Below are 27,341 nucleotides of genomic sequence, written 5' to 3' on the forward strand. Positions count from 1 at the left end.
ACACAGAAACGAGCAAAGCGGTCACGATCAAAACAAAACGGGAAGAGCTACGTGTAAATGTACAAGAAACCGTGAAGCTTTTCTGCGCTGCCTGACTGTGTACAATGTCACACCTTCTCGCGACCGAATGACACGCTGAATAAGTCCTGCTGATTCATGTCACAACATGAAATTTGAGATGAAAATTACACTTTTAAAGGAGTGCTTCTCCGACACTGTACCACCATCCCTCCCGGTGTGCCGGACAGCTTTGGTATCCCTTTTGATATTTTTTTCAACAAACACCAAAACAACAATATTGACTCTCTAACTTATAACACTCATAGTTATTACACTTATTAGATGCATCGCTCTTAATGTAACAATACATCTCTAATATTAGGAAAATAAATTCAGTTCCAAGTAAATGATTACATTTTTCTATGCTGTTCTAAATGTGCAATTCTTATACAAAGTGAATGCAGATAATTCTTCAAATGTGAAACATATTAGTAGTCCTTGACATTTCTCTTTAAGGAAACCTTAGTCTGGGATGCAGTTTGTGTAGCTTTCAGGTCCAACGACTGCATGACACATACAGTGTTTGTTTGCGTGCATACTGTCCCACCCTGCTGGGCAGGAATAATCTCTTCATTGCACAGGGGTGTGAAGGGACGCCGGAGCACAAAACCACAGCAGCCTGCGAGGGCGCCATAGAGTCTGTACGTAAGAAACAGGAGGCACTCTGAACCCTCAGTGACGTGGAAGGCGAGGCTTCCCACGCTCTACAGCAGCATCTGAACAGGACAGACGTGGTTTTGAGGGGGGAAAAAAGAAGTAACAGAGTGGGGAAAATATGGCTGTCCGTCCAAGAGGACCAGGATTTACGGTGATTGGTGTTCTAGCTGCCTGGCAAGACCGGGTCAGAAACATGCCTCTGGATCTCCTGCATCTCTGTGGAGGTCTCCAGGTGCTCAGGCAGGGAGGGGAAGCGCTGGCTACCACATAGCAGTCCAGGAGCCTCTTGGGCCCCTGACAGTTGAGGAGGGGTGAGGTCCACAGAGGGAAGATGTGGTGGGTCAGCCTCCGGCGACATGGACATGGTGTCATCAGAGGCCACAGTGAGATGGATCCCGCTGGACAGGGAGTCCTTGGATTTGTGCTTGAAGTCAGAGTCTGGACTCTGAAAAGAGACAGAGGGATTAAGCCTCAAGTAGGCCTTGAGTAAAAACTATGTGAATTGGTCCCTTTAGCATCTAAAAATAGATAGATATAGAATAGATAGAGCACCTGTAGGAGTGAGGCAGTGCTGTCGATCTGTACTGGCTGGATTGGAGGGACCGTGTGGATTGTGGGTGCCCCTGTGCTGTACAGGGTCGTGGGGTGAGGCGGGTGAGGGCTGGGGGACACAGCACTGTAGGCCGGAGGCACCGGGGCCATCTGCCTCTGTAGGAGCTGCAGGATCACATTGATGTCTGCCGTCATACGGGTCTCCAGCCTTGCCAGGACAAAGACGAAAGAAGAAAGGAAGAAAGAAAGGTTTCTTCATGACCAGAAAAACGCATGACTTAAAGCTCTCTTGATGTTTTGATGCTGGATTTAACGCTTCATAATCTTTTTAGATTCCTCTCATCTGCTTTATTAAAAATGTCCACAAGGTTTCTCTCTCACAGTCTCTGCAGTATCTCATTCTCTCATACTATAAGCAGACGGGCAAGTCAAAGGAAGCACACATGTGGTTGATTTTACAGAGAATTGTGGTACATTTTTTAGTCTCACCCTTGACCCTTTCTTATCTTTATTTGTCTTTCCTCCTCCACTTTCTCCTCCCTTTCTGTCATACACATGCAACTCACGTTAACAGCTTGCATAACAGCTGGGAACTGATATACAAACACAGCAGGAAGGTAAACATCAGTCGATGAATAATAAACCTGAAATTCACCTTTTATGAGGGGGTATAGCTCAGTGGTAGAGCATTTGACTGCAGATCAAGAGGTCCCCAGTTCAAATCCGGGTGCCCCCTACCTGGTATCTTTCTTTTTTAATTCGTACCCAAAACCAACTCACCGGTTCAACTGGGACTGCAGCAGCTCCAGTCTGGATTCCAGCTCGCTGGGCCGATCCTCAGCGCAGGGCGGATGGTGGAAACTGGCCCTGACTGACGATGGTCGTCTCTGGCTCTCTGAGAACTGGCTGGATCTGCGGTCTGGCCAGTAGCCGTACAGGCCTGACATGCTGATAGGGGCTGTTGCTGTGCAGAAGAAGACACCTCCTTTAACTTTATTACTTTAATAGTACGTTATTTAATAGACTCATCCAATATGTGGCAGCAGCAGACTGTCTAGGAGGACCAATCAGGGTGTATTTGACACGGTTGTTCTTGTTTTTACTTTCACATAATTTTCCACTGTTGGTCTAATTTTGTTATAGGCTAACCAGTTTTGGTATAGGCATCATTTTAAATAATCAGGAATTTATTGTCACTTTATTTTTATCTGTTGAGTTTACCAGATGTTACTTTCACTTTTCTCTTTCGTAGTTTTAGCTCTACTATCTATGTAGTACCAGTAGGCTGGAATTTTAAAGGTATACTGACAGGTTTTTAACAGGTATTTTGTAATAAAACCTGTAAGTTTAAATCCTATTTTCATTTCATTATTTCCAGTACTCTTGACTTCTCTATCTGGCCTATTGGAGACCTTCCCAACATGGCAGATGAAGGGATTGTGGGCAGTCTTCACCTGAGTATGGTGGTCCTCCGAGGTCTACAGGTGGTCCTATCCCAGCTGAGGGTCCGCTGTGAGGCAGGAGGTTTACCACTGCTGGCGGGTAGTCTCTGGTATCACCCCCGGGGGGATACAGCTCCCCTTTGCTGTGTCCAATGGGCTTCATCTCCTCATCACTAGACTGTGAGCAGATACTGGCGCTGCTGCAGAGGTCTTCCCAGTGGGATTCTGCCATCGTGCCCCTGTGATTTGCCATCGGACAGGATTGATCGGGGTAAGGGTCTTCGCGGTCCATGCCGTCTGTACGGTTAAAAGAGTCAAATAACAGCCAAGATAAGACATACTGTAGCGCCCAGGCAGAAGAGAAACATATAGAAGTATGCTGAGCCTTGTCCCTCACTCACCAGGTCGGTTTCGACGATGCAGGGAGCTTCTCCGATGCCTCGTCCGACGGTAGCCACATTCAGAGTCCCTGCCCGGGGTTGGCTGGTTTATTCTATCTGCCTGATACATATCAGCTTCAGTAATTCAAAAATACACACTGGATCTCATACTTCAAGAATACAGACAGTCTTGGACTGTCTTACATCAACAGAGGTGACAGAGGTGATTTCACCACACAGGTGCCCTGTGGAGTTTGTAACAACTCGTGGTGATATAGAGCAATGTTTTGCTGTGCATGGACGCAGTTAAGTGCCATACAGATGGCGATATGCCAGTAAAAGAGGAGAAGATTGCAAGAAGATATAAAAAAAATGCAAGCTTCAAGTATTTTTAAAAAGCTTTCCAAATGTTTCATGAGCAAGGAAATGCATTTTGTCATGTTTGTGAGGCCTGACAGATACACACAGTTAATCACGGTGTGAAATGTCTATATTTGTTAAAAATTAAGTTTCTTTTAGTCATTAAAATAATGAAGTGATGAAACTATCTTAACTGGATTATTTAGGCCTTGACAGAAAAAAGGCCTGCGATCACTGTCAGGATGGTGTTTCTAACATCTCCCTTTTTGGCACTCACATCTCTCAGGTTGAAGGTGATTTCCAAGTTGTTCCAGAACATGTCGGAGAAGTCGGGATACATGTCCAGCACCTCCAGCAGATCGTCTCTCAGTATCTTGTGAAGGTCGCAGTAGGTCAAAGCCCTGACGTCAGCGTTGGATTTACCTGGCCTCCCATACAGACTGATGGGTTCACCAAAGATGTCATTCTTTCCTGCAGAAACCACAGCAAAAGCAAAGACAAGCATGGAAAGGAGCAACAAATCAAGAGAGAAGTGAGCAAGCCTCTGCTAGTAACATTGAGGTTACTGACAACATGCTGATGGACAAATCTGGTCCAAAACAAATGGGAAAAAAAGCAGTAGAGTGACACTGATCCTCAACGTCACTGCTGCTCAACACAAACAGGTCCCCTAAAACACAGCCGAAAAGGAAATGACCTGTGCAGCCTTGATCTGACTGCTGGCCCTATTGATGATCAATGCCACAGCGGAATGGAAGTGGAGCTGTGCCCAAAAACCTCTGGCAACACAACACACCGAGAAAGAGTGTTTGTGTGTGTGTGTGTGTGTGTGTTGTGTGGTGTAAAGGGCAGTGTGTGTTCTGGCTGTGTCTTTGTGGGACAGAGATGAGAAACATGTTGTAGTTACAGCTTCAAAAATTTGACAATTTACCTCACTTTTCTGTAGTGTAAAAATGAAGATTTCTTGGTTATTTGTAATGGGCACTGGTCATCATTGTTGAAATTTTATGAGTGAAATGATTTGTTTATTATTTAAATGAATGACTAATAATGAATAGAATGCAACCCCAGTGGAAAAAAGGGCAATGCAAGCAGAACTTCCACCGTGGCCTGCAGCTCACCTAGTATGGCCACCACCACATCGTCCCTGAGGATCTCTATAGAGCCTCTGGAAATAAAGTAGACGGCAGTGAGAATGTCCCCACTGTGGACCAGAGTGTCTCCTGGGGGAGCGTGGGTGGTCTTGAATCGCATGGCCAGAGCCCGCAGGCAGCCTTTGTTGGCACCTCGAAAAGCTTTGCAGTTCTGCAGCAAGCTGCGGTTCAAATGGAGGCAGATGTCGGCCTGCAGACACTCAGGGAAACCCTTTAAAACCTGCGGGGCAACAGAGGGCATTGGGTGAATCTACTGCAAATGTTATTTCTCATCTTTCCTGCATGTACTTGTCCTGTAGCTTTAACAACATATAATCCAAAGATGGAAAATGCAAAATGAATCCGAAAGGTACATAAAAAAAGAAACGGATGGGTGAGAGAAGGAGAGCAATGTATCAGATTGATTCAGGCTGGGCACGAAGGACAGCAGCTCCAAGTGATTATCTATTCTCACATTGAATTGGCAGGCGCTAATGCTGCTCTCTGGCTGCATCATGCTGTGGTGCTGTTGGCAGACCAAGCACAAGCAGCGATGACGCACATCACCAAAAAAGTGGTTTCCCAATGGAGCCGCCTCAGTGGAAACACTCATGCATGTGTTAAGAAGGGGGCTCCCATAGCTGAACTGGGGAACCTCTTGACCTGCAGTCAAATACACCACCACTGAGCTATACACCCTGCTGATAATTTATATGATGTACATAGTCAATGTACAAATGTAGTAAATGTATGAATCCAAAAACCTGCTTTAAGGTAAAAAGCAATTTGCACTTAAAGTTTTGTCGGAAGGCAACGATTAAAAAAATTTTCTCATTCTGACAGGAAATACACTTGCAACGCAACACAGAAACCTGGTTTGTGTTCATTTGAGTGAGAGGTTACATCAAAGTTCAATGTGGGAAAACTGGGTCATTGAGGCAGCAAAGAACAAAGCAAACAACCCATGTAGGTCAATCGCAGAATATCAAAGGTGCTGTAAGGCTGCAAATGATGACAACAGTGGGACACATAGAAGGGCAACCAGAGGAAAGCAAGTGTGTTAATACATGCTGGTATATGCTATATGTTTTGTAAGGGTGGTAATTTTTACCATTCACTTCATTGCCTAGAATTATTTTAGCATGGTTTTTCAATGAGGTAATGCGTATAAAATCCTACTGTAGCACTGCCTCGTGGTTTGATTTAGGCATAAACAGATAACTTTATGCAGAAATTATTAATGCATCGCCAGCTCTTCTCAGTATTAGTTCCAGCTGAGTGGCCGGTATAGCAGTTATGGTTTAGTATTATGCAGACACAAAACAGGTAGAAGTGATTTGGTAGGAGAGGGGGCACCCAGAGTTGAACTGGGGACCTCTTGATCTGCAGACAAATGCTCTACCACTGAGCTATACCCCCACACTCACAGTGACCTGCAGAATGAAAACACAAATTTGTAATTTGTAAGTTTTTTGTCAATATATCTAGCATTAACTCCATTTTTCTAAACTGTCTAAACACACTTTCCAAAAACTAGTGCACAACCATGTGCGTGGATAACTTACTACAGGAATACATGACTTACAGCGTTCATGTCGATGCCGTTGGTGTAGGACCAGGCATGTTGGAAGTATTCCTCCAGCCTCTGTCTCAGGCCTCCTGGGATCTGGTGGAAACGGATGAACTCTTTGACTCGCAGCATCTGTGTGTGGTAACGGGCCGTGCCTGAGTACAGCCTCTGAATGATGGCCGACACGTTGCCAAAGATACTGGCGTACATCAGAGCTGCACGGGACAGACAACAGAGATGCTATATGTTGCAGGAATTGATGATACCAAAATTGGATAAATGTATAATTTTAAAATAGTTAATTTATTCACTGATGATATTACTGTCAGAAAATGGATTCATTTTACAAAAGTGACATAATTTTGAAGGATGACATTCTGGTAGTTATGAAAATTTTTGCATTTCATAGCATGAACATGTTAAAAATTTGAAGACCGAAAGTTCAAATATTGTCAAAAAATGATGGTCCAATCAGAATTTAAAACCTTGGTGATCAAGGTTTTCACGGGTATTTTATCTGTTCGGCAGACCGCTCGCCCTAAAACTGTTCTGGTATCAGACTCCCTCTTTACTCACAGCCAATGAGCATGACACAGATGGAGAAGATCTTCTCTGGGTTGGTGTTAGGTGAGACGTTCCCAAAGCCCACACTGGTCAGGCTGCTGAAGGTGAAGTACAGGGCTGTAACATACTTGTCCTTGATGGAGGGGCCAGAGGCAGCGTCGCTGTCATTGTACTGTTTACCAATCTGCTCGGCCAGGTTGTCCAGCCAGCCGATCTTCATGCCTCCGATGCGAGCAGAGCCCGTGCGCTCCACGTTGCCGATGGCGTACCAGATACAGGCCAGCCAATGAGCGATGAGGGCAAAGGTGCACATGAGGAGGAAAAGGACGGCAGCTCCATATTCTGAGTAACGGTCCAACTTCCTGGCCACTCGTACCAACCTCAGCAGTCTGGCTGTTTTCAGTAGTCCAATTAGAGTGGTTGTCTGGGGCTGGTGGAGAAAGAAGAGACTTCATGTTAGTGATGTTAGTAAACTTTTGGTGAAAGTGTGAAATAGGCCCATATAATAAGATTATGTACTGAGACATAAACTGAAGGTTCTAACATGCAAGGAAGTGACGCGCAAAACAGAAAAGCACAGATGAAATTATTGGTTGAAATAAAGCAAAAACCCAACCGATAAGATTATGTAGATAAGATAAAGACCTGACACTCGAACCACAGCATCCCAACACTTACATCTTAGAGACTTACATGTGCAGACTGGATAATCAACCAAATCCAGAATTTGAAAGTTGTAACAGTTCACACAGGATGTGAACACCTTGCCATTTCAACAAAAATAACACCAAAATTGTTTTGACAGGATCCAACAACTACATATCCCATGAGTCTGAGGCCAGTTGGGGGTGGAGGCAGGATTTCAGCTTGGTCTCGGCCCACTGATGACACCGCTAGCCCACTAAATAAAACAGACCTTTCTTTACAGCAGACATTTTGACGTATGGTCGGAAAAAGGTGTTACTACAGGTGTGACTAATGGCTGCATTTAACTGGCTCACTGGCAAGACCTACTAAGATGCTTAGGTGGAACAGAGCCATCATTAATGCTATTTGTTATATGCACCAACATCTTTGTTGTTGTGAAGAAGATATGTTTAGCTTTGTCGGGCAACACTGGGTGAAGTAAAATGTATGTGTTGATGTTGTGAGACATCCACAGTCTCCCCTTCTTTCTCACCTCCTCCGACCCGGAACGGAATATGAGCAGATCGAAGGGGATGGCGGCCACAATGTCGATGAGGAACCAGCCCTTGAAGTAATGCTGTGCGATGCGTCCCGGGTGGCTGACCACCTCGTCGTTGTGGTTGACGTAGGTGGTCCTGAAGTTGATGAGGATGTCCACGATGAACATGACATCCACCACCAGGTCCACCACGTTGAGCGGGTTGCAGGTGTAGCCGCAGGTTCTCCTCCGATCTTCCTCCACCTCGTTGAGAAGGAAGGCGGCCGAGTACGGCGTAAAGATGGCGGTGTAGATGACCAGCAGCAGGATGACCCAGTCCCATACCGCTTTAAAGGGGCTATAGTGAAGGATGGTCCATTTGTGGATGCGTGGGGCCTGGAGCTTGTACTCCGGCAGCACGTCAGCACCGAGGGACAACACCTGTGGAGAGAGGGACAGGATCGTCGGGGGTTATCTAATCCATAACCACTGAGACTGAGAGTACTTTATAGGGACTGAGCTGAAAGTAATTTAAAAACAGGAACGTCAGGATTTTCACTGCAGTGAGGAGCAAAAGGATAAAAGTGGCTTTGCAACATAAAAATAAGCATTTTATATATTTTTTTCTTTTGATCAATAACTTTTAATAATAATTATCAATATCATTATAGTTTTTTGTTATAGTTTTCATGGTCAGGAATCATTTTTTAGGAGTTTAAATTTTACGTGTTTGCATGTTGGATTCTTCGGATGAGGTTTAATATGCACCATAATTTACGCTCCACTGTCATTTAGTGTCTGAACAGCACAGACTGTGTATGAATTGTGACTGTGTATGCTGTAGTTTCTAATGGTTAGAAACAGTTTGTTGTCCCTATTTCATATTTAATCTCATACGCGAAACAGCCTCATTAGTACAGTTATAGGTTCTTCTTTTTCTCATTTCTGACATTCATTCCTCATTCACAGATCTGTATGTTGAAGCATACATATTTTTGTTGACCAATTATACTTAAATTAAAAGAGCTAATCACAGGAAAGATACAAAAAAAAAATCAAAAAGATGTTAAATCAAAACAAGCAGTAGAAAGTACAGTGTTGTTCTTAAAAAAACATCTCTCACTCCACTTCAAGTGAAGCAACAAAGTGTTCCGATGTGTATGTATGTGCGTAAATTAGTGGCTGCTGCACACACAGTATTAATGCAGAGTTAATGTAGACTCACTTCAGTGTATGATATTCTGTGCCTGATGGTAAGTGACAACCTCCTCAAAAACATTATCAGCAAGTTTGGCAGGAGAAAATGTTGCAGCCATTTCAGAGCAACACATCCACACTTTTCTCAACACGCTTAGTTTTTAATGAAGCAAAAAGAACAGAAACAAATCCGGCCTTTAGCAAAGCGAAAACGACCAATATACACATCCCAATCCAGTGTTACCACCACTCCCAGAGAGATTTATCTAACTGCATTAACAGGCAGACAAACACACTAGTAAGTTAACAGTGAATGAGTTGGTGAAGTGATAAGTATAAAGATCCCGACGACAATAATTTGACCGCAGCAGCAGAGGAGGAGGCTCCTCCAAACCCTCTGCTGCCCTACCTGCCTGCTGTGAGCTGGCCATCTCCTCTCCTGCATCACTCTTGCAGAAAATACAGACTTATGCAAAAAGCAGAAGCTCAGCTCAGTCTCGTCCTCTCTCCACACGCGCTTCACTAAGTCAGCTCACTAGCTGCTGTTTTCAACGAGCCCACTGCAGCCTCACCTGCCTCTGTAGCACCCTGTGACCCCCATTTTATCCACACCATGTGACCCCTCCTACCAGTGTTCTGCTCAATTGTGGACCAGAACAAAGTGCTGGCATTGATTGGACGCCATGCAGTGGAGTGATTTTAGCTAATTCTTGTTAACTGACTGACTCTATGTGGCTGATTTAACAGTCACTGCTGGTGTGAGAATGCTCTCCACCAACAAACTGTCTATTTCTGCCCCATTGTGCTCACCAGCACATGCGAAATATACTCTCAGTGCATTGTTGTCCTTCCATCTCCTCACAAACTCTCCAGTGGTTAGACCCTCATTTGCATTTCAGTTTGCATAATTATGGTCAGTCACCATGACAATAGAAGGTAGACTTGTATGGCAAGCTGCTGCAGTGCCTCTACAACCAAACACTCACACAGGAATCCTAGTTTTCCATGATGGCACGACATGAATTGCTTTTGATGACAGAGGGATGTTGGCTTCTGCTCTTGCTCCACACATCTGTTTTTTGTGACCAAAAGAATACAGTATTTGGAAACAAGGTCAGCGTGAGAAACCACACTGAATTCTTCTAACGCAGCAACCTGTGGCACTCCTTTGTGTGTTAGCAAGCGACCACAGTAGCTGAACAGATGTGAAAAGACAACACAGTAATGAGAACGTAAACACGAGCAAAAGTTCACTCATCCAAGAAATGTTAAGTTATTGATGTTGTCCGCTCTGTTTCATAATGACGACCAGGGAACAACTGCCACCACCGGTTTGCACGCAAAGGCTCTCTGTTGCCTCTCTGACTGCATAATTAACATAGCAAGAGGTCCACATTTTCATATATATCAGACTGAAAAGACAGTTGAGGTGTGAAGTACGAGGGAAGGTTAAAGACTAATATAAATAATGAAAGCCAGTGTGAAATATCTGAAACTGCTGCTTCTAGAGAATTAAAAGTAGAAAGTAAAGCTTCCATACTAAATATTCACAATCATAAAACTGCAGACATATTTCTGTAAGTAAAACCCTTTTAGAAAACCTAAAACAGGAGCCGCTCAAATGTTTGAAAAGCAAAATAAGATGAAGAGTCTGTGCGCAAAGTTTTGTGAAAATAGACACCATAGCAAGGAGACATGACATCATGACAAAGCTGATGTTGGTCACCTGTGGAGGTACAGTAGGTAAGCAGGAAGGGCGAGGCATAGGATGAAGACAGAGAGAGGGAGGAAGAGGAGCAAAGGGTACAAAAGCGGCAAACAAACGTGGAAGTTGTGAAAAAGGAAGAGGAGAGTTTGAGGAGCTTGGGAGACCCAGGAAGGCTGAGGTACTCACAGGCTGCAGTTTATGCTTGAAGCTCATGCTGAAGCCCACCGCCCCAAGGTAAACAGCAGGAGAAGACTAAGAGACAACAAGAATGAGAGAGAGAGGGGGCAAAGGCAACCTCTGTCCATCCATCTGTAGCTACCTCCCTCCTGCTCCCTCGCTCATCCTCCCTGCCTGTAGCCCAGCCCTCACCGTGGGATCCTCTTTCCAGCATAGAAAAAATGATCCAGCAGCTCTATGAATGACGGCATCCGCCGCCTCCACTGGTGCTCAACGCGCAAGAACTGCTAAAAATCAGAGCAGGTCCTGCTTAGCATGACCAGGCTTTAATTGAACTTATGATGCTTTCCTGTAATACTCTGCTGTATATTCTTCACCGTTTGACGGCACCTTACATGTAGCCGTATCGACGGTTGGTCAACTACTTGGGAAACAATTATGCAAATGTGTGTATTTACATGCAATATGTTACAACCACATCCTTATATTTATTTTGTTTGTTTGTATTTTTGTCAAGAGTCCTCTTTGTATCAGGAAATTATCGTCTTAATGTTGACATAGACAAGTGTATTAAAGGTCTTGTTGTGCTGTTTCTGAGTTACTATAAATTACTCAAAGTAATTGCATTGATTGTCACAAAAAACAGATTGACTATATTATTGGATGATTTTTTTCTTTGGCTAATTGACTGATCATATATAATTATATATAAAGAAACCACACACAACCTCACATTTCAGCCTGATGATATATTGGAGGAGAGTCACACCACCTCCTCAGTTTCTTTGATAAACTTGTAGTGTTCACAACAATGTGTTTGATCAATGAGCATGTTTGGATCTAAATGCTTTGTGAATTTAAATTTCGCTAAACTAAATTATGGAGGCACCTTTCAAAATATAAAATTCTGGTAAATTCAAACTGCATCCAGATTCCTCTACAGCCTCCTGCTGTAAGCTGATTCAAAGGCAGGGGGCACCAGATAGACACACAGCTGCTCTCCCAAAACACACACACACACACACACACACACACACACACACACGCACACACGGTTACAGTGTGCTGGGGCTTTTCTACGGTCTTTTACAAGCTACAGTCAAATCAATCACACTGTGTGCTTCATGTTATGCAGACAAATCAATATGAACAAAGATCAATGACAACCTTCATTTCCCTTTCTGTAAGGTGCCAATCGAAAACCAATTATAAAGGCAGGATAACGAAAACTTTTATTGTGTAACCGAAACAAAAGGCAACATATTATCATAGTTACAAGTGAACGACATGACAATTCTTCAGAAAACTGGCATTTGGTGTGGTTATTGATCAGCGCTACAGCTTGTTCACACATGGCAGCCACAACGATTGCTGTGACCTAAAACCCGACCTGCAGGGTCTGGCATTCGTCTGTGACCCTCTATGATACCACTGCGAGTCAATTCCAGATGTTTTAACAGGACAAAAACTCAAAGTGGCCCCAGCATGAAGACGACTAGAGGGGACTGCCGTGTGATTCAGAGGGCAGATGGAGGTTTGCTAGATGCACAGAGAGCACGCCCTCCACTTCCATTAGCTCCAGAGGCCAAGGTCACTGACAGCGACAAGCCACTGAGTGCCGCTCAATAGCCTCGCAGCTGCCCTTTTTACTCACTTTCATAACTACATCTCACCAGAACCCCTCTCCACTCTCACAGACACTGTGATCCCAACACAACTCCATATACATCCTCACACACTCAACAGTAAGCCCCCCCTTCTCTATGCTGCCTAACCACCATCTGACATAACATACAGCAGATACAACAAGGCTGTGAGTAAAACACTCCTATAACTAACACAGTCATGATCAATGAAATTATACACACACATTTTTTAAAGCAAATGCTTGCCTGCTTCCACCATAATAAAAGACGAAAACATCATTGGTTTAGTCTATAGTCAGTTCATTTTCACTTCCGCTCAAAAATGTGTTTCGTTATAGTCGTGCACTCGAATTTTTGAGCTTCACTGATGCAGAATGACGCATTTACAGAGCTTTCACGCTCATCTGCTGAATGGGGAAAGGTTTCTCTTTCGTTCTAGCATGTTAAAGAAGTGTACGAAGGAGCAGGATCACGAGTTTGGAGGCCAATCTGGTTCAGTTTGCAACCTGCACAAGTGTGTTGTGGAAACTGGAGAATAGACTTAACAGTGAAGCAGGAAAAATACTGTGGACAATAGTTTAACTTCTGAAATGAAAATATTTGCATATTATTGGATTCTGTTTTTTTAACGAGAGAGGAGTAGATGCCAGTTTTTAACGAGGTTAACTTTTTTCTGTGAAAAAAAACTTTTTGTATTTGTATGTATTTTTATTTTTATATGCCTTAATAAACATCTAGAGGAGATCTTTAAAATACCATGACTGACAATCTGAAGAAATTCAATAGATATCACACCACTGCACAGTGTGTACACAGAGGGAGATTCATAAATTGCTAATAGTATGTTATAAAGCAGCTACTGAAACAAGTTGATTTGCACTGGAAACAAATAACACAGCCCCTTGTTTTGATAGAAAACAAGATTTAAAGACAGTTCTTCACTAAATTGTCTGTCAACAGGAGACACAGCAGAGACAGATAGCTGTAATAACCGCTTCTACCCTCCAGCAGAAACATAACAAAGAGGAAGATAAACCCTACAGAGCAGCAGACACACACTCCACTGCCTCGCGAACACAGAGGAACGCTCCCTTTTTATCCAAACTTGAACATGACGTCAGCGGAGTTGAGATAACAAGTTAAATGTTCTGCCAGGCCTTTGAGGAGGCCTTCTGTTCATCCAGTCAGTTTTTCCAGGGCCACAGAAGCCATGTTGCTTCCGGATTGTGTACCGAGTCACAGCCGGTTGTCCATAGCACTCTCCCTCCTGGTGTGAGGAAGTGAGATCTCACCACCACCAGGCCAGCAACATTCAACCATGTATCAGTCACATATAGTACAGCATAAATACTCGTGCAAATAGCATGCAAATTAAAGACCTATTAATAATAAACAGACATGCTATCAGAACACTAAAGTCTAAGTTATGTGTTATCAGTGTCAGTGCTGTATAATGTTAATTCCTTAATGCATGTCCATTATAAAACACTTGCACAATGTGTTCAAATATTGTGGCAGCTTATGTCAAATCAACCAAACCAAAAATCTGGCAACCAACTGAAGGAAAACCGTATCAAAGAACATCCAACGTTTTTGGGAACTCATGCAAACATATTAAATACCAAATTTGGGGGAGATTGCACAGGCTATACTTATTGATTCTTCATTCAAGAAATAATTTGATTACACTACATCAGGGTTCAAAGCTCAAAGGACTTCAAGGGATTCTTGCTTTAACAATGTTTGGGCCTCTTGTTTCAGCCTTTATTAGACTGTGCAGCACAGAGAAGGAGAGAGACGGGACAACATGCAGCAAAGGGCCACAGGTTGGAGTGGAATCCAGGCCGCTGCAGTAAGGACACAGCCTGAGTACACGGAGACACAATCTACTTGGTGAGCTAAGTAGTCTATAGTTCTCCAAATTATTCAGACAACCTGCTTCTTGAAAAATGCCCTAGGAGTTATGAATCAAAATGTAAAGTGCTTTACAACTGGTCTCATAACAATGCCATTGTATCCTGATTTTCACCAAAAACCACATCACCTGTTCCTTTGACAATGGCCTAATCCACCACGTTTCATTGAATTCTGTTGGCAGGTTTTTGAGCTATCCTGCTAAACAACAACCCAGCAGCCAGCAAACAGATAGACTGGGCCAAAAACACCACCTCTTTGGTTCAGGCTGGCTGGAGAGAGAGTCAACTGACCTTGGTGGAAGCCCCTCAGATAAACTGGGTTAATGCGACGCATTGAGAAGGCCTCATAGTGTCTGACTGCCGGCGCTGTCCTGGACCACACAGGCAGTTACGTGACATTTAGGTTGTGTGTGCAGATGTTTTATCTAAATAAATGTATTCACTCAAATGCTACAGTTTTAAAGTGCTGAAAGGTTTGAGGTACTCCTCCTTTTGTATTATTCATATTATCACCAGTTTCTGAGACTTTTTCCTCTAAATTTCTGAGGTAAATATTGTGGTTAGTGTTCCACAACAATCAATTAAGAGTTACTCTGCGGATTCAGTTTGAATACTAAGACTTAAGATGAGATCATAAAATATGTAAAAAATTAAAATTTCTTAATTATAATACATGAATATGAGATTATTAGGAATACAGATAAACAACAGTGCTTCACCTCAATGATGTATTGTCTTTCAAACATTAACCAAAAGGTTTTAAGAAGTGAAATGCTTCAATTGTTCTGACCACAGGAAAAATCTCAAAAGTACTCTTCATTATCTCAGTATCTCCATTTCACAGAATATAACACTTATTTACTTTTACCTATATTGAATTTTAAAAGCAAAAGCTTTACTTGTATTGGAGTATTTTTCCATTGTGGAAAAGCTGCTGTGTGAGAGGTAACAGTTTGCCAAAATGTGCACAAAGACAGCGTGGTGTGATAACAGGTGGCTGATGAGCGTCTTCTGCTGCTGGTGCCATAGATGTCACACCTCAGGTGAGATTATTCTTTCACACTGTCACCCTGTGACTGCAGATGTCTTTTAACGTCTTCAGTGAGCCAGAATAAACATTTATAGGCAGCTTTGTCTGTGCCACTTATGTAGATGCAGAGACAATGACTGGATGTGACAGTGTGGGGAGGTCAACTGCAATAATGGCCAACAACCTCAACTTATCAAACAACAGAAGTAGCATGATATGACTCATTTCCTCTTCTAATGAGTAGTGTGACTTTGTTACCGCAACGTCTAAATATGAGACTGAACTTGACTTGAAGCTCTCCAGAAACATTGATCCTACGCTGCAATAAGTCCATCCATCCATAACAAAGTCCCTACATTGTATTATCTTGAAAGAAGCAAAAAGTAAATACGAATCTGCAAATCAGCTGAGATAATTTCATACTCCAACATCGACGGTCGTTCAATAAGTGCAGGAAAATCCATCTCTAACTTTTCACCAAGCAAAATGATCACCAGAACATTGAACACTGGCATTTTGATGACAGCCATCAAGTCATTCAGCTCACAAGCAAGCCCACAGACACCCAGGACTCCAGCAACTATGACCACAGGATGACTGAACGAGCAGCAAAGACAGAAAGACAGATGGGATCCATCCTCTCTCTTTTTTCACTGAGATGATGAGGGTCTTCTCTTACCTGTGTGACCTGAGTGACCTTCTCTGTGACGTTCTGGGTTCGGTCTTTAATCTTGCTCGGTGCAATGATTTCAATCTCGGTGGGCGAGGGCGGTCTCATCCGGTCCGAGCTGAAGGTGAGAGTAACCTGAGGGATGCGGCCGATGGTCCGATGTCTCATCAGGTCTGAATCTGACGTGGAGTTCAGAGCACTGGGCTTCAGATCTGCAGCAGCGACATCAGCGATTAAGACTCAAAAGTAGATCAAGGAAATTAGGAATGGTAGAGAGATGTGTGACAACAAAACTAGAACAGGATTAAAACTAATATCTGAAAATGTAGATGAATGACACTGAGTTTTAAATTTGGGTATGATGTACTTCTACATCAGTGCATGTAAAAGTTTGAAGGTCAAATCATGACCAAATTCTAAAGTAAATATACACTGCAGCTAAAATCCTTTTAGACACAGAATTTTGTCCATCCACTATTTCCTGCACTCAACAAGTGACCCAGATGGACACACAAATATGGTGGAAATGAAAGAAAATGTGACAGACAGTGAGTGTTCAGAGTATGACTGGAACCTGTATCCTGCACAAAAAATACTATTTCCTCACAAAATATTTCCCCTGAGAGAGGGGGGGACATGTGTGCAGTGATGTGCAATTTTACCACAAATACAAACACTCACACACACACACACACACACACACACACACAATCACACACACTGGCAGAGGGATTAATTAGTGCGTCTCTGCAGAAACAACCATCAGGAGGCTGCACGTGTGTGATCTTTCTCTCTATTTCTGTCTTTTCTTGTCTGAGAGAAAAGTAGAGATTGTTTCAGTGAGTCGTGATGAGACATCTCTCATGAGCTGCTTGTCGTTCTTGTTGCTTGTACATTTTCATTGTGTCCAATTTACAGTGTTGTGTATACATTAAACCATGGTCGTGGTAAATACTCCTGTCTGATTGGCTGGCAGGTGTGTGTTGACGTCACACTCTCTCTCTGACTGAGGGGTTAAGATGTAACCATGAACTGAACTTGCATGGTTCAGTGCAGCTGGGGACCTTTGTAGCATCCCTCACTTGCTGTTGTCTCTCTACTGCCAGTTTCTAATGAACTTAACAAAACATTTCAGCCACCGTTCTGTGCAAACTACAAATTTCAAGTAATTACAGCAACAATACTGATGCTTTATGTTATGTGACATTAACTCACTTTGAAATTGATCTTTCAAAGGTTAAACTGACCACAAACCATTTTTTGATGACACCCTATGGGTTTATCATTATTACACAAAAGTGGCCGTCATATAAAACTAATAATTTGTTCTAGTGTGTCCTAGAATATAATAGGTCTGGTGTAAGAAACCTCTTTCTGCTATAGCACTGATAACCTATTGTAATAATACTACTAGTAATTTTATATCTCAGCCACAAATTCCCTCTGAGATGCTCGCAGTGTCCCAGTCAGACACTCACTGCTGTTGGATCGGGGGTCTCCAGATCGACTGTTCCATTCTGCCTTCATGCCATCGATGTCGTCCAGTGATGAGGCGCGCCGGAGGCTACGGACGCTGTCCCGAGAACAGCTCCGGGGTAAGGTCCCTCTGGGGAAGGCGACGCTGGGGTCCAGTCGGTTGGTCAGCAGGGAGCGCTGCTTGGTAGAGGGCTGGGCTGCAGGGGAGGGAGGATCCAGGTCCTGTTCTATCAGAGCTTCCGTCTCAGACTGCATGCAACTCTCTTTGGACGGGATCCGAAACTCTTTGAGAGGGACCTCCTCGCTGTTTGGCTGTCAGAAACAGAGAGCAGGGTGATGTGTCTCAGGGTGTACAAAAATTATAAAAAAATCACATGACTATTTCTTATAAAAAGATTCACCTGTAGGTAGTCGACAACCACTCCTTCAAACTGATCTTTGGAAAGTGAAGGCCGTCGCATGGACCGCAGCACCGGCAGTCTCATCTTCAACCTGCGATTCTGACCTGAGTGGGAAATTCAGCGATCAGCTCAGCAGTTATCGAAACTCCAATTACATCAATATGTTTGTTGGTTACTGTATTAAACAGGACGTTCTTCTTTGTCTATGAATCTGTAAAATGTTTATTTCTACTATGTCCATAGTTTAATTAAAAGTTAAAATGTCACTCACTATAATCACTAACTATGATGACGTGATACAAACTGATTAATGTGAATGACAGAAGCAAAATAGCTACATATGAGCATGCACTATACAATTGCAAAAATCACATGTCAGCTTATCAGAGAAAGACTCCCCTCCCCTAAATTTAAATGTATATGATGCTGGCGAGACAAATGTTTAACGCATTACAGTAAATCCATCCTTGAGCGACTCTCTGCCTGAGGCCTGATTTCTTGAGAGAACGGTCAATCAGCTCCTGGAAGTCGAGGATGAACATGATGACAAGGCCTTCCTCATTTTTTACAGGGACAATGTCGACCAGGCAGGGTCTGCAGGTCCCTTTAGACACAGAGAGAGACAGAGATAATGCCGACATGAACAGGAAAACAGGGGGCACCCGGATTTGAACCGGGGACCTCTTGATCTGCAGTCAAATGCTCTACCACTGAGCTATACCCCCCCACACTGATGCAATCACTACAATCTGATATGTTTTATGAGGCCGTGCTTTTAAAGGAGCTCAGGAGGGCTGAAAGGGAGGAAGGAGCGAAAGAAAGAGAGAGAATTGGACCGACAGAGTTCAGACGCTGACAGCTAAAAAAGGCGAAATGAGGAACACTTCCGTCAGGTCCAACTTCACTCTGCAATCAGTGTGGTCTAAAAATAGAAGTTGGGGAGAGAGCAGATCACACAAACATACAGAGCACCATATGTCCACACACACGCACACTCACACTGTCTACATTCAGTCCCATTCACACAGGTACTCTGAGAAAACTGACAGGAAATTTAAGGCTGGAGGTAAAGCCAGCGAGAGCAGCCGGCTTGTTCTGAATCACACTGTATGCACTTGTTCGCAGTTTTCTCTGCCTGTTCAGTCTGGGAGCACAGTAGGAAGCAGGAGACAAAACAAATAGATGCTTAGTGGATTTGAGCTGGCATGCTGATCGCATTTCCATGACAACAGCACTCCAGACTGTACACCCCATGCCGAAATGGCCAAAGTAACAAAAGACATGCGAGTGCATGTGTACGTCTGTGTATGTAAGTAGACGGTAAACGTATTTGTTTTCATGGTGGACGGCTATAATCGTCCTGAGCCTGACGTGTTTCCTCGCCTCCATTGTGTTTCTGCCTCAGTGCCACCGTGCAAGTGACAGATAAATGGGTGAGGAAGGAATTAAAAGGTTGCAGGTGACAGAGCTCAAGGAAGCAAAATGCAGACCTGTGCACAGGTCAGTCTGCAATTGGTGGTAGCATTAAGATCAAGTCAAAGAGTCAAGAGGAAATTAGGCTATGAGAGGAGAGACTATGAGTAAAATGCCATCGAATGGATCACACATCAGAAGATTAAATGTCTGTCTCGACATGTTATTTCTATCTGTTTCATCACTCAGTTCTCTCATTAGAATTTTAATATTATCTTTTAGTCTCTACACTTTTCTTTCTTTCTTATTTCTCCAGCTGTAATATTTGTATTCTTGTTTGCACGTTACTTTTCAAAAATCTAAATTCCGCAGTAAAAACAAATACAGGTTTCAGGATGTGAAAGAAAGTGTGGAGAAGACTGTTGACGAGGAGGATTAAAGTTGTGTCAACAAACCAATATGGAGAGGGAAAACAAATGCCAATGAACTGGAACAGGTCGTAAAAAGAGATAAAGAATACGACGCTGAGTCTGCCTGCATGGTCCCGCTGAGGTGGTGACTCAGTGCAGTGATTTAAAGCCTGATTATAAAACCCCTGATTTGGCCATGATGGCTGATTGTCGAGCTCATGGAGAGCCTGTGGTGGTCTCCATAAAACATGGCAGGTCACCGTGAATGGACGCCACACATGGCGGTGCAACATTAAGATCTTTTTTCTTCCCGATCAATCGTGTTTTCTGTGTTTGATATCTATAACTAGAATCTGGGAATATCTGAATGTGATTCTGATTGAGCTAATTAACAGAAATGTGAAGGGAGACAAGTCTGCATCGAATCAGTTGGGATTTTGAAAGCCTTCTCTATGTTCCTGGAATAAAGCAGACTGTCTTGTTGGTTATATTACTTGTCAAATGATCAGAAAATTTATGAAAAAACACTGCCAGTGTGCAACTGGCAAAGACACTTAACTTTGAATGATTGTTATTAAAACAGAGAAAATGGTGTTTTTTTAGCTATGTCAGCAGCATGGCTTTACAAATGGTGTTTTTTTATAATGTCACTTGGTTGGTCCACCACTGTGGGCCAGACTGAAAAATCTCTTCAGCTGTTAGGCTTTGGCTTTTAGGGAAATGTCAATTGCATGGATGCCATTAAATTATCTGACTTTACATCTAGATTTTTTTTTTTGAGTGACATTTATTGGATGTGTTACAGTGAAATTTGTTACATATCTTTGTGTCCCTATCAGAATTAACTGTAATTGATCCCTGTTGTAAATGTAAGTGCCGCACTTTATGCGTACTTTGTGTGAGATAGAAAACTAATTACTGAATGATGTATAGGGTGATAGTCTGGATTAGGATCTGTCCAATCAGATTTCTAGTCTTGAAGATGGATGGCAAAACAGTAGAAAATATGGATCATTATGGTGACTGTGTTTTCATAACACTCAAGCTGTCCAATAAGCCAGATTTTATGATGGCCAGAAGGCTCCCACCCAGGGATCTGAGGTTGCAAACAGGCTCACAGGGTTTTTTAATTTCTCTTCCTCCTCCTCCTTCTCTTCACCTTTCCTCTGCTTTCCTCCTGTGCCTCACCTTCCTTATCGTAGTAGAGGATCTCCACCTTGCGCTCCTCAGAGCCAAGCAGGGCCTGTGCCAGCTGGGCCAGGGCGCTCTTCATGGTGCCAGGCCCCACCAAGAACTGGCAGGTACAGGGCTGCTGCATGATCTCTGCCCTGGCGAAACCAAACATCTGGCAGAAGCCTTCGTTGCAGTAGATGATGCCACAGTTCTTTATCTGGGCATTGGCGATCAGAAACTTGCGATCTGAAGGGCAGAAGATGCTTATGGTCAAATAAAGAGGCAATAAATTATGACTGAAAATAGGAACAGTGACTCTGGGTTGAAGCTACAATGTAAGTAATGTCAGAAACCTATTGTTAAAATGTGTTCTTGCTTGAATATTTAATTAGAGACAATATATACTTTCAAAACTTCCTGTAGTTTAGTATTTTAAAAAAAGCTAAGAATTCAGCTGTAAATATCAAAAAACTTTATAAGTTTAACCTCTGTCACAGAGAGAAAATTCAAGTCAATGACATTTCACAATGCTTGTGTTTTCCAACCAATAGCCAAAACTCAGTAGTATTAAATTTTACTTAAAATTTACTTAAAATGGATAAAAGCAGCAAATTTCAGCATTTCAGAAACTGCAACCACAAAATGTTTTTGCATGAAAAATTACATAAACGATTAGCAGAATAGTTGCCAATTAATTTTCTGTCAATTGATTAATCTACTAATCTTTATAAGTGGACGTTTTTTATGTTAAAAAATCTTAAATTGTAAAAAAAAACTAGTAACTAAAGTTGTCAAATAATTGCAGTAAAGCAAATTGAGTAGAAAGTATAAAGTAGCATAAGAAGAAAACACTTGAGTAAGGTACAAGTACATGAACCAGCTAGCTAGCTAGCCACTAGTTAAACAACCTGTACATTTAATGCAATTTTAGGCCTTTTTTTTACACTGAAATTTGAAGGTGTAATGTGCCAGAAAAACTCTCCGACCTTTACAGTATCTGAGCCTGAGATGGCAGTTACAGCTAATGTTACTTGGCTGAGTTAGCTAGTACTCTTAGCATGGCTCTTAGTAACGTTAGCTACTGTTAGCCTACTTTTAGTCATGGTTGGGATTAAACTACTGACTCATTCATATTGGATAACAAAATTGAATTGCTAAGATTTTGGATGGTCAAAAATGATTCAGTTTCAGGAAACAGGCAGGAAAGAGGAGGGGAAAGTTAGCTTTAGCTAAGGCTAACTTTAACTCAGCTGTGTGGGTTTGAGCTCCGTTTTGTAGATTTTCATATTTTACAGTTAAATGATGTTCTGTCTGAATTTAGACACAGTATCTCTATGGCATAATAATATTGCATACGAAAAACAAAAAGTCAGATTCTGGTCCTAATTCAATTTTGACTGAAAAAAGTTACGTATTGACTGCTTTTTGGCTCTGTAGGGCAGCATACGCACCTAACTAAAGTGATCACATGAGATTAAACACATATTTTAGGATATTTACAATACAATTAAACTTACTCTGTTTGCTGAAATAAAAGACTTAAGTACAGGTGTTCAAAATCTTCTGCATGACTCTGTACCTCCACTCGACAATCAGCTGAAGTGGAACTAATGAAGTCCGCCTTTCCATAGTGCTAATGTTATTAACGTCACAAGTTCTCCCAAGAGGCTGAAGTGGAGCAGGTGGTCACTTCAACATAAGAGCCTCTGTGCCGTCACACCTGCAGGTTGTTAACTTCTGACAGGATTAGCCTGTGAGATTTTACCTGACACTTTTTAATTAAACTGCAATTATCCACATGTTTGCATTTTAATTATTTGCCCATAGTCTTTCACTGCTGGATTATGCTATTGTCTATTTCAGTTTTTTTTTTTTTTTTTTTTTGGAAGTTTCTATTTTCTCATCTTTATTTATACTGCATATTGGTTTTGGATGTGTTTACGCCAATAATTTTAATCATTTATCTATGATCTTTGAATGTGAATCAATGCAATGGCAGTGTTTCCACATATGGCACGTAGCACCCCAACTGCAAAACAGGTGGGTCGCTGTGGAACACATAAATCAGACAGAATGTGATAACATGCTTTTTGACATATACTCAAATGAAAGTAGTACAGATACAATATATTCAATGTTTGACCTCATCAACATCATTGTTTACTTATTCTGAATTTGATGCAGCAACATGTTTCAAACAGGTTGCGACAGGAGCAGTTAAAGACTGGGAAAGTTGTGGAATGCACAGGTGATAGCATCATAATTGGTTATGAAAGGGGCATCCTTGAAAGGCTTAGTTGTTTAAAAGAAAGGAGGTTGACCACTTTGTGAAACAACGTTTTTTTACATGTGCATATTAATTTTCATACATTCAATGCAATGCACTTTTATAATTGGATGCTACCTCAATGCAATGCTGTTGAGCAGTGCATCTTTCCGCCAGCACATGCCCCTCCTAAGGTGGTCAACCACTGACAACTAACCATCATCCTATGCAAAACACTCGGCTGTACAGTGTGAGGTAGAAACTGCACCACAGTAATGCTTTTTCCGGCAATGTCAAACCTTTTTGTACCGAGTATATCCAAGTTACTCTTCACTCAGAAAAATCCTTAATAATAACTCAAAGCTCATATATGATCCACTTCCTGTTATTGATGATTATAATGTATGTGGCACCAGCAACAGCCACTATGCCAAAACACTGTCCGCCATGAAAGTGAATTAGGACAGTTTTGTTCGAAGGCTGCTAATGGAGGAGTTCAATGAGCTGAATGAAAAGTGCGTACATATCCTCTGCAACATCTGACGGGACCTTTTATTATCCTGTGGTGGAACTGGGTTAAACAGCTCTCCCTGCTTGCTGCCCACACAGACGAGAGGAGAGGACTCTTTTCCCAGTCCCTCCCTCTAAAGTAAATGGGTGAGCTCCTGCTGGAAAGCACATCCCGTCCAAAGTCATTATCTGGGGCTCAAAGCGGAAACTCTGATCGTCACACGGTTGCTAGGCAGCACCGCTGTGGCACGTGCGCTCACCTGGCCGTGCACGTACATGTGGCTGCATGTGCACACATACACGCACAGACATACAGTAGAGGCATTACATAACAGAGCTTTTTTTTAAGGGAGCTCCATAGATTCAATCATTATTGGCCCCAGATCTAATCAGATTAAAACTCATTTAGAGTTTCCAACAATCATGTATTTTTTTCATGTGTGGTCAGTGTCTGATCAGGACATCAGGGATATTTTCACACATCCAACACACTAGGCGTCCATAGTGAGGTACAAAACTGACTTGAAAGCTACTCCATTAGATACAGTTTTAAACAATAAATTATAGTCAGAAAGACAGATGTAGCTGGTGTGTGATGTATGAATTCATGGTAAAATGGAGACAGATGTGAACCCTATTGGTCAAAAGAAGACATTTAATGCAACACCAGTGTTTTATCACAGGCCTTAGTGGTTGCAGTTTTTTTTTTCTCTTTAGTCTCTCTTTGCAGCTGGTGGAACATGTGAGCTAATGGAACATAATGTAAGACATCAGGTGAACACTCACAAACAAACACACATGCAGGTGCAATAACCCTAAAACATAAAAGGCGATGAGTGGGGATGTCAACATGGCTGATGGAAATTAGATAAGACATTTCAGCGAAACATGAAAAGCCTGTCAGTGTGTCACCTGTTCAAGAGATGGAAGAGTCTAAATAAATTTCAACACAATGAATCTGACCAGCAGCGTGGAAACTGAAGGATACAGGAGGGTGCAGCCTTTTGCTTACTAAGAACATGGTGTGACCGAGAAATACAACACATTCCAGTGATAATAGTAATTATAGCAATAATAATAATAATTTAACATCTGTGTACTGTTGGTCCACTACTGATGAAAACCATAAATCTATTTAGGGACTTTATTTAACCCCTTTCAACACAGGATGTGGCTAATGGAGTGCAAACTAAACTGATTTTTTTAAACATACTTTCTTTGTTTGGTATTTAACATAAACTCACATTACATCATTCAACACTCTAAAAATGATCAAAGGTTGACTTTAGGCTGTGTAAAAGTGATAAAATATGCATATTATGAACGTTTTGCTGTTTAATAATCACTATGTGGAGGTCAGCTGTGTGACCGCACTCGGACAGCATCGCATGCTGATAACTTAACTCAAAGTAAGCGCACTTACTTTGCTCGTCGAATTTCCTGATGATCGTGTCCAGGTAGGTGTTCTGGAGCGCAACATGACCGCGTCTCACAGGCATTTTGGTGCTGAGAGAAAAGACTTCCCCGACACATGAACCTTAAGAGTTTATGAATAAGAAATAAAAATAAATAAGAATAGAAATGAGAAAAGAGCCACCCGTGAGGAAAATGATGTGCTTCCACTCGGAGGACGAGCGTCAAAAGCGGCTTTTGATTTGTCTCGCAGGCTGCCGCTGAGGGATGAAGCGCTGGAGAATGATGGAGAGGAGGTCTGGTTGCCAGGGCGATAGGAGATGCAGGATGTTGCACGCGGATAATGTGAAAAAAGTAGACTATGATGTGTGCAAAAGCCAAATGCAACAAGATTCGCCACTAAAAAGAAAAGCGAACAGCACATAAACCGGTTTCCCACGATTTGGTGTCCGCTGCTCAATGAAGGGAACCTGTTTCAGTAGATGAAGTTGGGAACTGCAGCTGTAGAGCGCAGAATCTCTCAGTTTGGTTTACAATCACACTTTTCTCCCTCAAGTTTTGACATGGCACGACAAGGACGGCGGAGAAGAAGCTCCTATTAGCCAGATTCCCTGGATCCACTGCCCCTCCACCGCCTCCAGGCTCGACAAGAACGTCCGTCAGCAGCGTCAAGTCAGTCTGAGTTAACTAGGATGAAAACGGAAGGGAATTTTGATAGCCTTTCAAAATAAAGACAAATAAATTCTGTCTCTGTCTCCGAGTACAAGCCTACAGGAGTAAGAAGCTGCAGCTGGTTATAAAGCAATCTCTGGAAATTCATGTTTACTAACTTGACTCCTGCTTCTGTTTTTGCATACTTCATTGCACTTATTCACAGTGTATACACTATGCAAATAATGCATGTAGCATTGCCCTGATGTATTGCTGCAATTTTCCCAAAATATTTGCATAATATGTATGAGATTTATTCACATCCTTTGTCTTGAATGCAACAAGTTGCTTAACAAGTTTAGCTCAGTTCTTGTGTTTGGTAGGGAATATTCTCATCATCCCTCAATAAACCTTCTTGACAGTGGTACTAATTTACTCCCATTTAAAATCTGAGATCCCATATCGGGTTTTATTCTCTCTGCTTGGTTCCTCTACTCACACCCACATGCACACAAACCGCACATCATTCCATTCACTGTAGACAGTCCAACCCGAACCTTAACCTCAATTCACACCTCACCACTAACCTAATAAACCAGGACCTCAGAAATGACGCTTTGCCTCATCAGGAACAGGCTTTGGTCTAAATGAGGACCAATGGTCCCATTAAGGTCGAAGGTCTCATCCATCACATCATGATGAAAGTCTCATTGAAAACATCAACAGTGTGTCCTGAGATCCTTACAGATGCTGTCATTACCCGCATCTCTGACCATGATCTCACAGCACTGGATACATCAACAGTTTATAATAGTTTATGTATTATGTAAATACTAACACAGGTTAAAAGTTGACCATGTGAGGATGGTTCAGCACGTTGAATAAATCTGGTGCAGTTCACCTGTTATGAGGTCAGTGGTTTTATTTTGAAATACATGTCCGGAAGTTATGTTTATTGTATTACGGTTGACTTGACAGTGGTCTGACACTGACAGAGTGCAGACCCCCATCAGTCTACTCTGCTTCACCCCACATCACAAGTCCCTGAGCTCAAAATAGCAGCATCCTCTCTCTTTCTGCGCCTGTCATCACACTCCTGGAGTATTTTATTAATCTATGATCACGATAAGCCTTAAATGGAGCTCTGGCATCATATGGTTTTGCGTGTGTTTGTGCTTGTGTGTGGTGTCCTGGCCTTTTGAACTCTTTTGGAAAATGCACATTTTTGATTTGTATGTTGAAGCAGCATCTTTCTCCGTTCTTCACACTGACTTTCGGTGGGACAAAAGGAAGCACTGGGCTTGCAAATGCAAAGAGGCCCAACATTATAAATCACCAGGCGCTGATGAGCTGGAGAAGTGCCACTAAAGCAGAAACAGAGCTGTCAAAACAAAAAAGGGT

General features: G+C 42.4%; 1 protein-coding gene and 3 non-coding genes across 4 annotated transcripts; 1 reads left to right on the plus strand and 3 right to left on the minus strand.

The window, feature by feature from the left end:
- Positions 1-360: 360 nt before the first annotated feature.
- On the minus strand, positions 361-25,375 carry kcnh6a (potassium voltage-gated channel, subfamily H (eag-related), member 6a). The gene is made up of 16 exons (XM_041956635.1): positions 25,300-25,375; positions 21,116-21,346; positions 18,559-18,708; positions 18,105-18,208; positions 17,706-18,015; positions 16,237-16,439; positions 7,899-8,324; positions 6,731-7,148; positions 6,170-6,369; positions 4,573-4,825; positions 3,729-3,922; positions 3,113-3,212; positions 2,724-3,008; positions 2,050-2,233; positions 1,270-1,477; positions 361-1,162 (listed from the first exon to the last, which is right to left on the minus strand). The coding sequence occupies exons 1-16, from the start codon at positions 25,373-25,375 to the stop codon at positions 881-883; spliced, it is 3,624 nt and encodes a 1,207-aa protein (XP_041812569.1). The 3' UTR covers positions 361-880.
- Positions 1,934-2,005, plus strand: trnac-gca. Its single transcript has one exon. It is a non-coding gene; the product is annotated as a tRNA-Cys (tRNA).
- trnac-gca lies at positions 5,932-6,003 on the minus strand. The gene has a single exon. It is a non-coding gene; the product is annotated as a tRNA-Cys (tRNA).
- Positions 18,758-18,829, minus strand: trnac-gca. Its single transcript has one exon. It is a non-coding gene; the product is annotated as a tRNA-Cys (tRNA).
- Positions 25,376-27,341: the final 1,966 nt, after the last annotated feature.

This window comes from Chelmon rostratus, chromosome 17, assembly GCF_017976325.1.
Source record: "Chelmon rostratus isolate fCheRos1 chromosome 17, fCheRos1.pri, whole genome shotgun sequence".
Taxonomy (NCBI): Eukaryota; Metazoa; Chordata; class Actinopteri; order Chaetodontiformes; family Chaetodontidae; genus Chelmon; species Chelmon rostratus.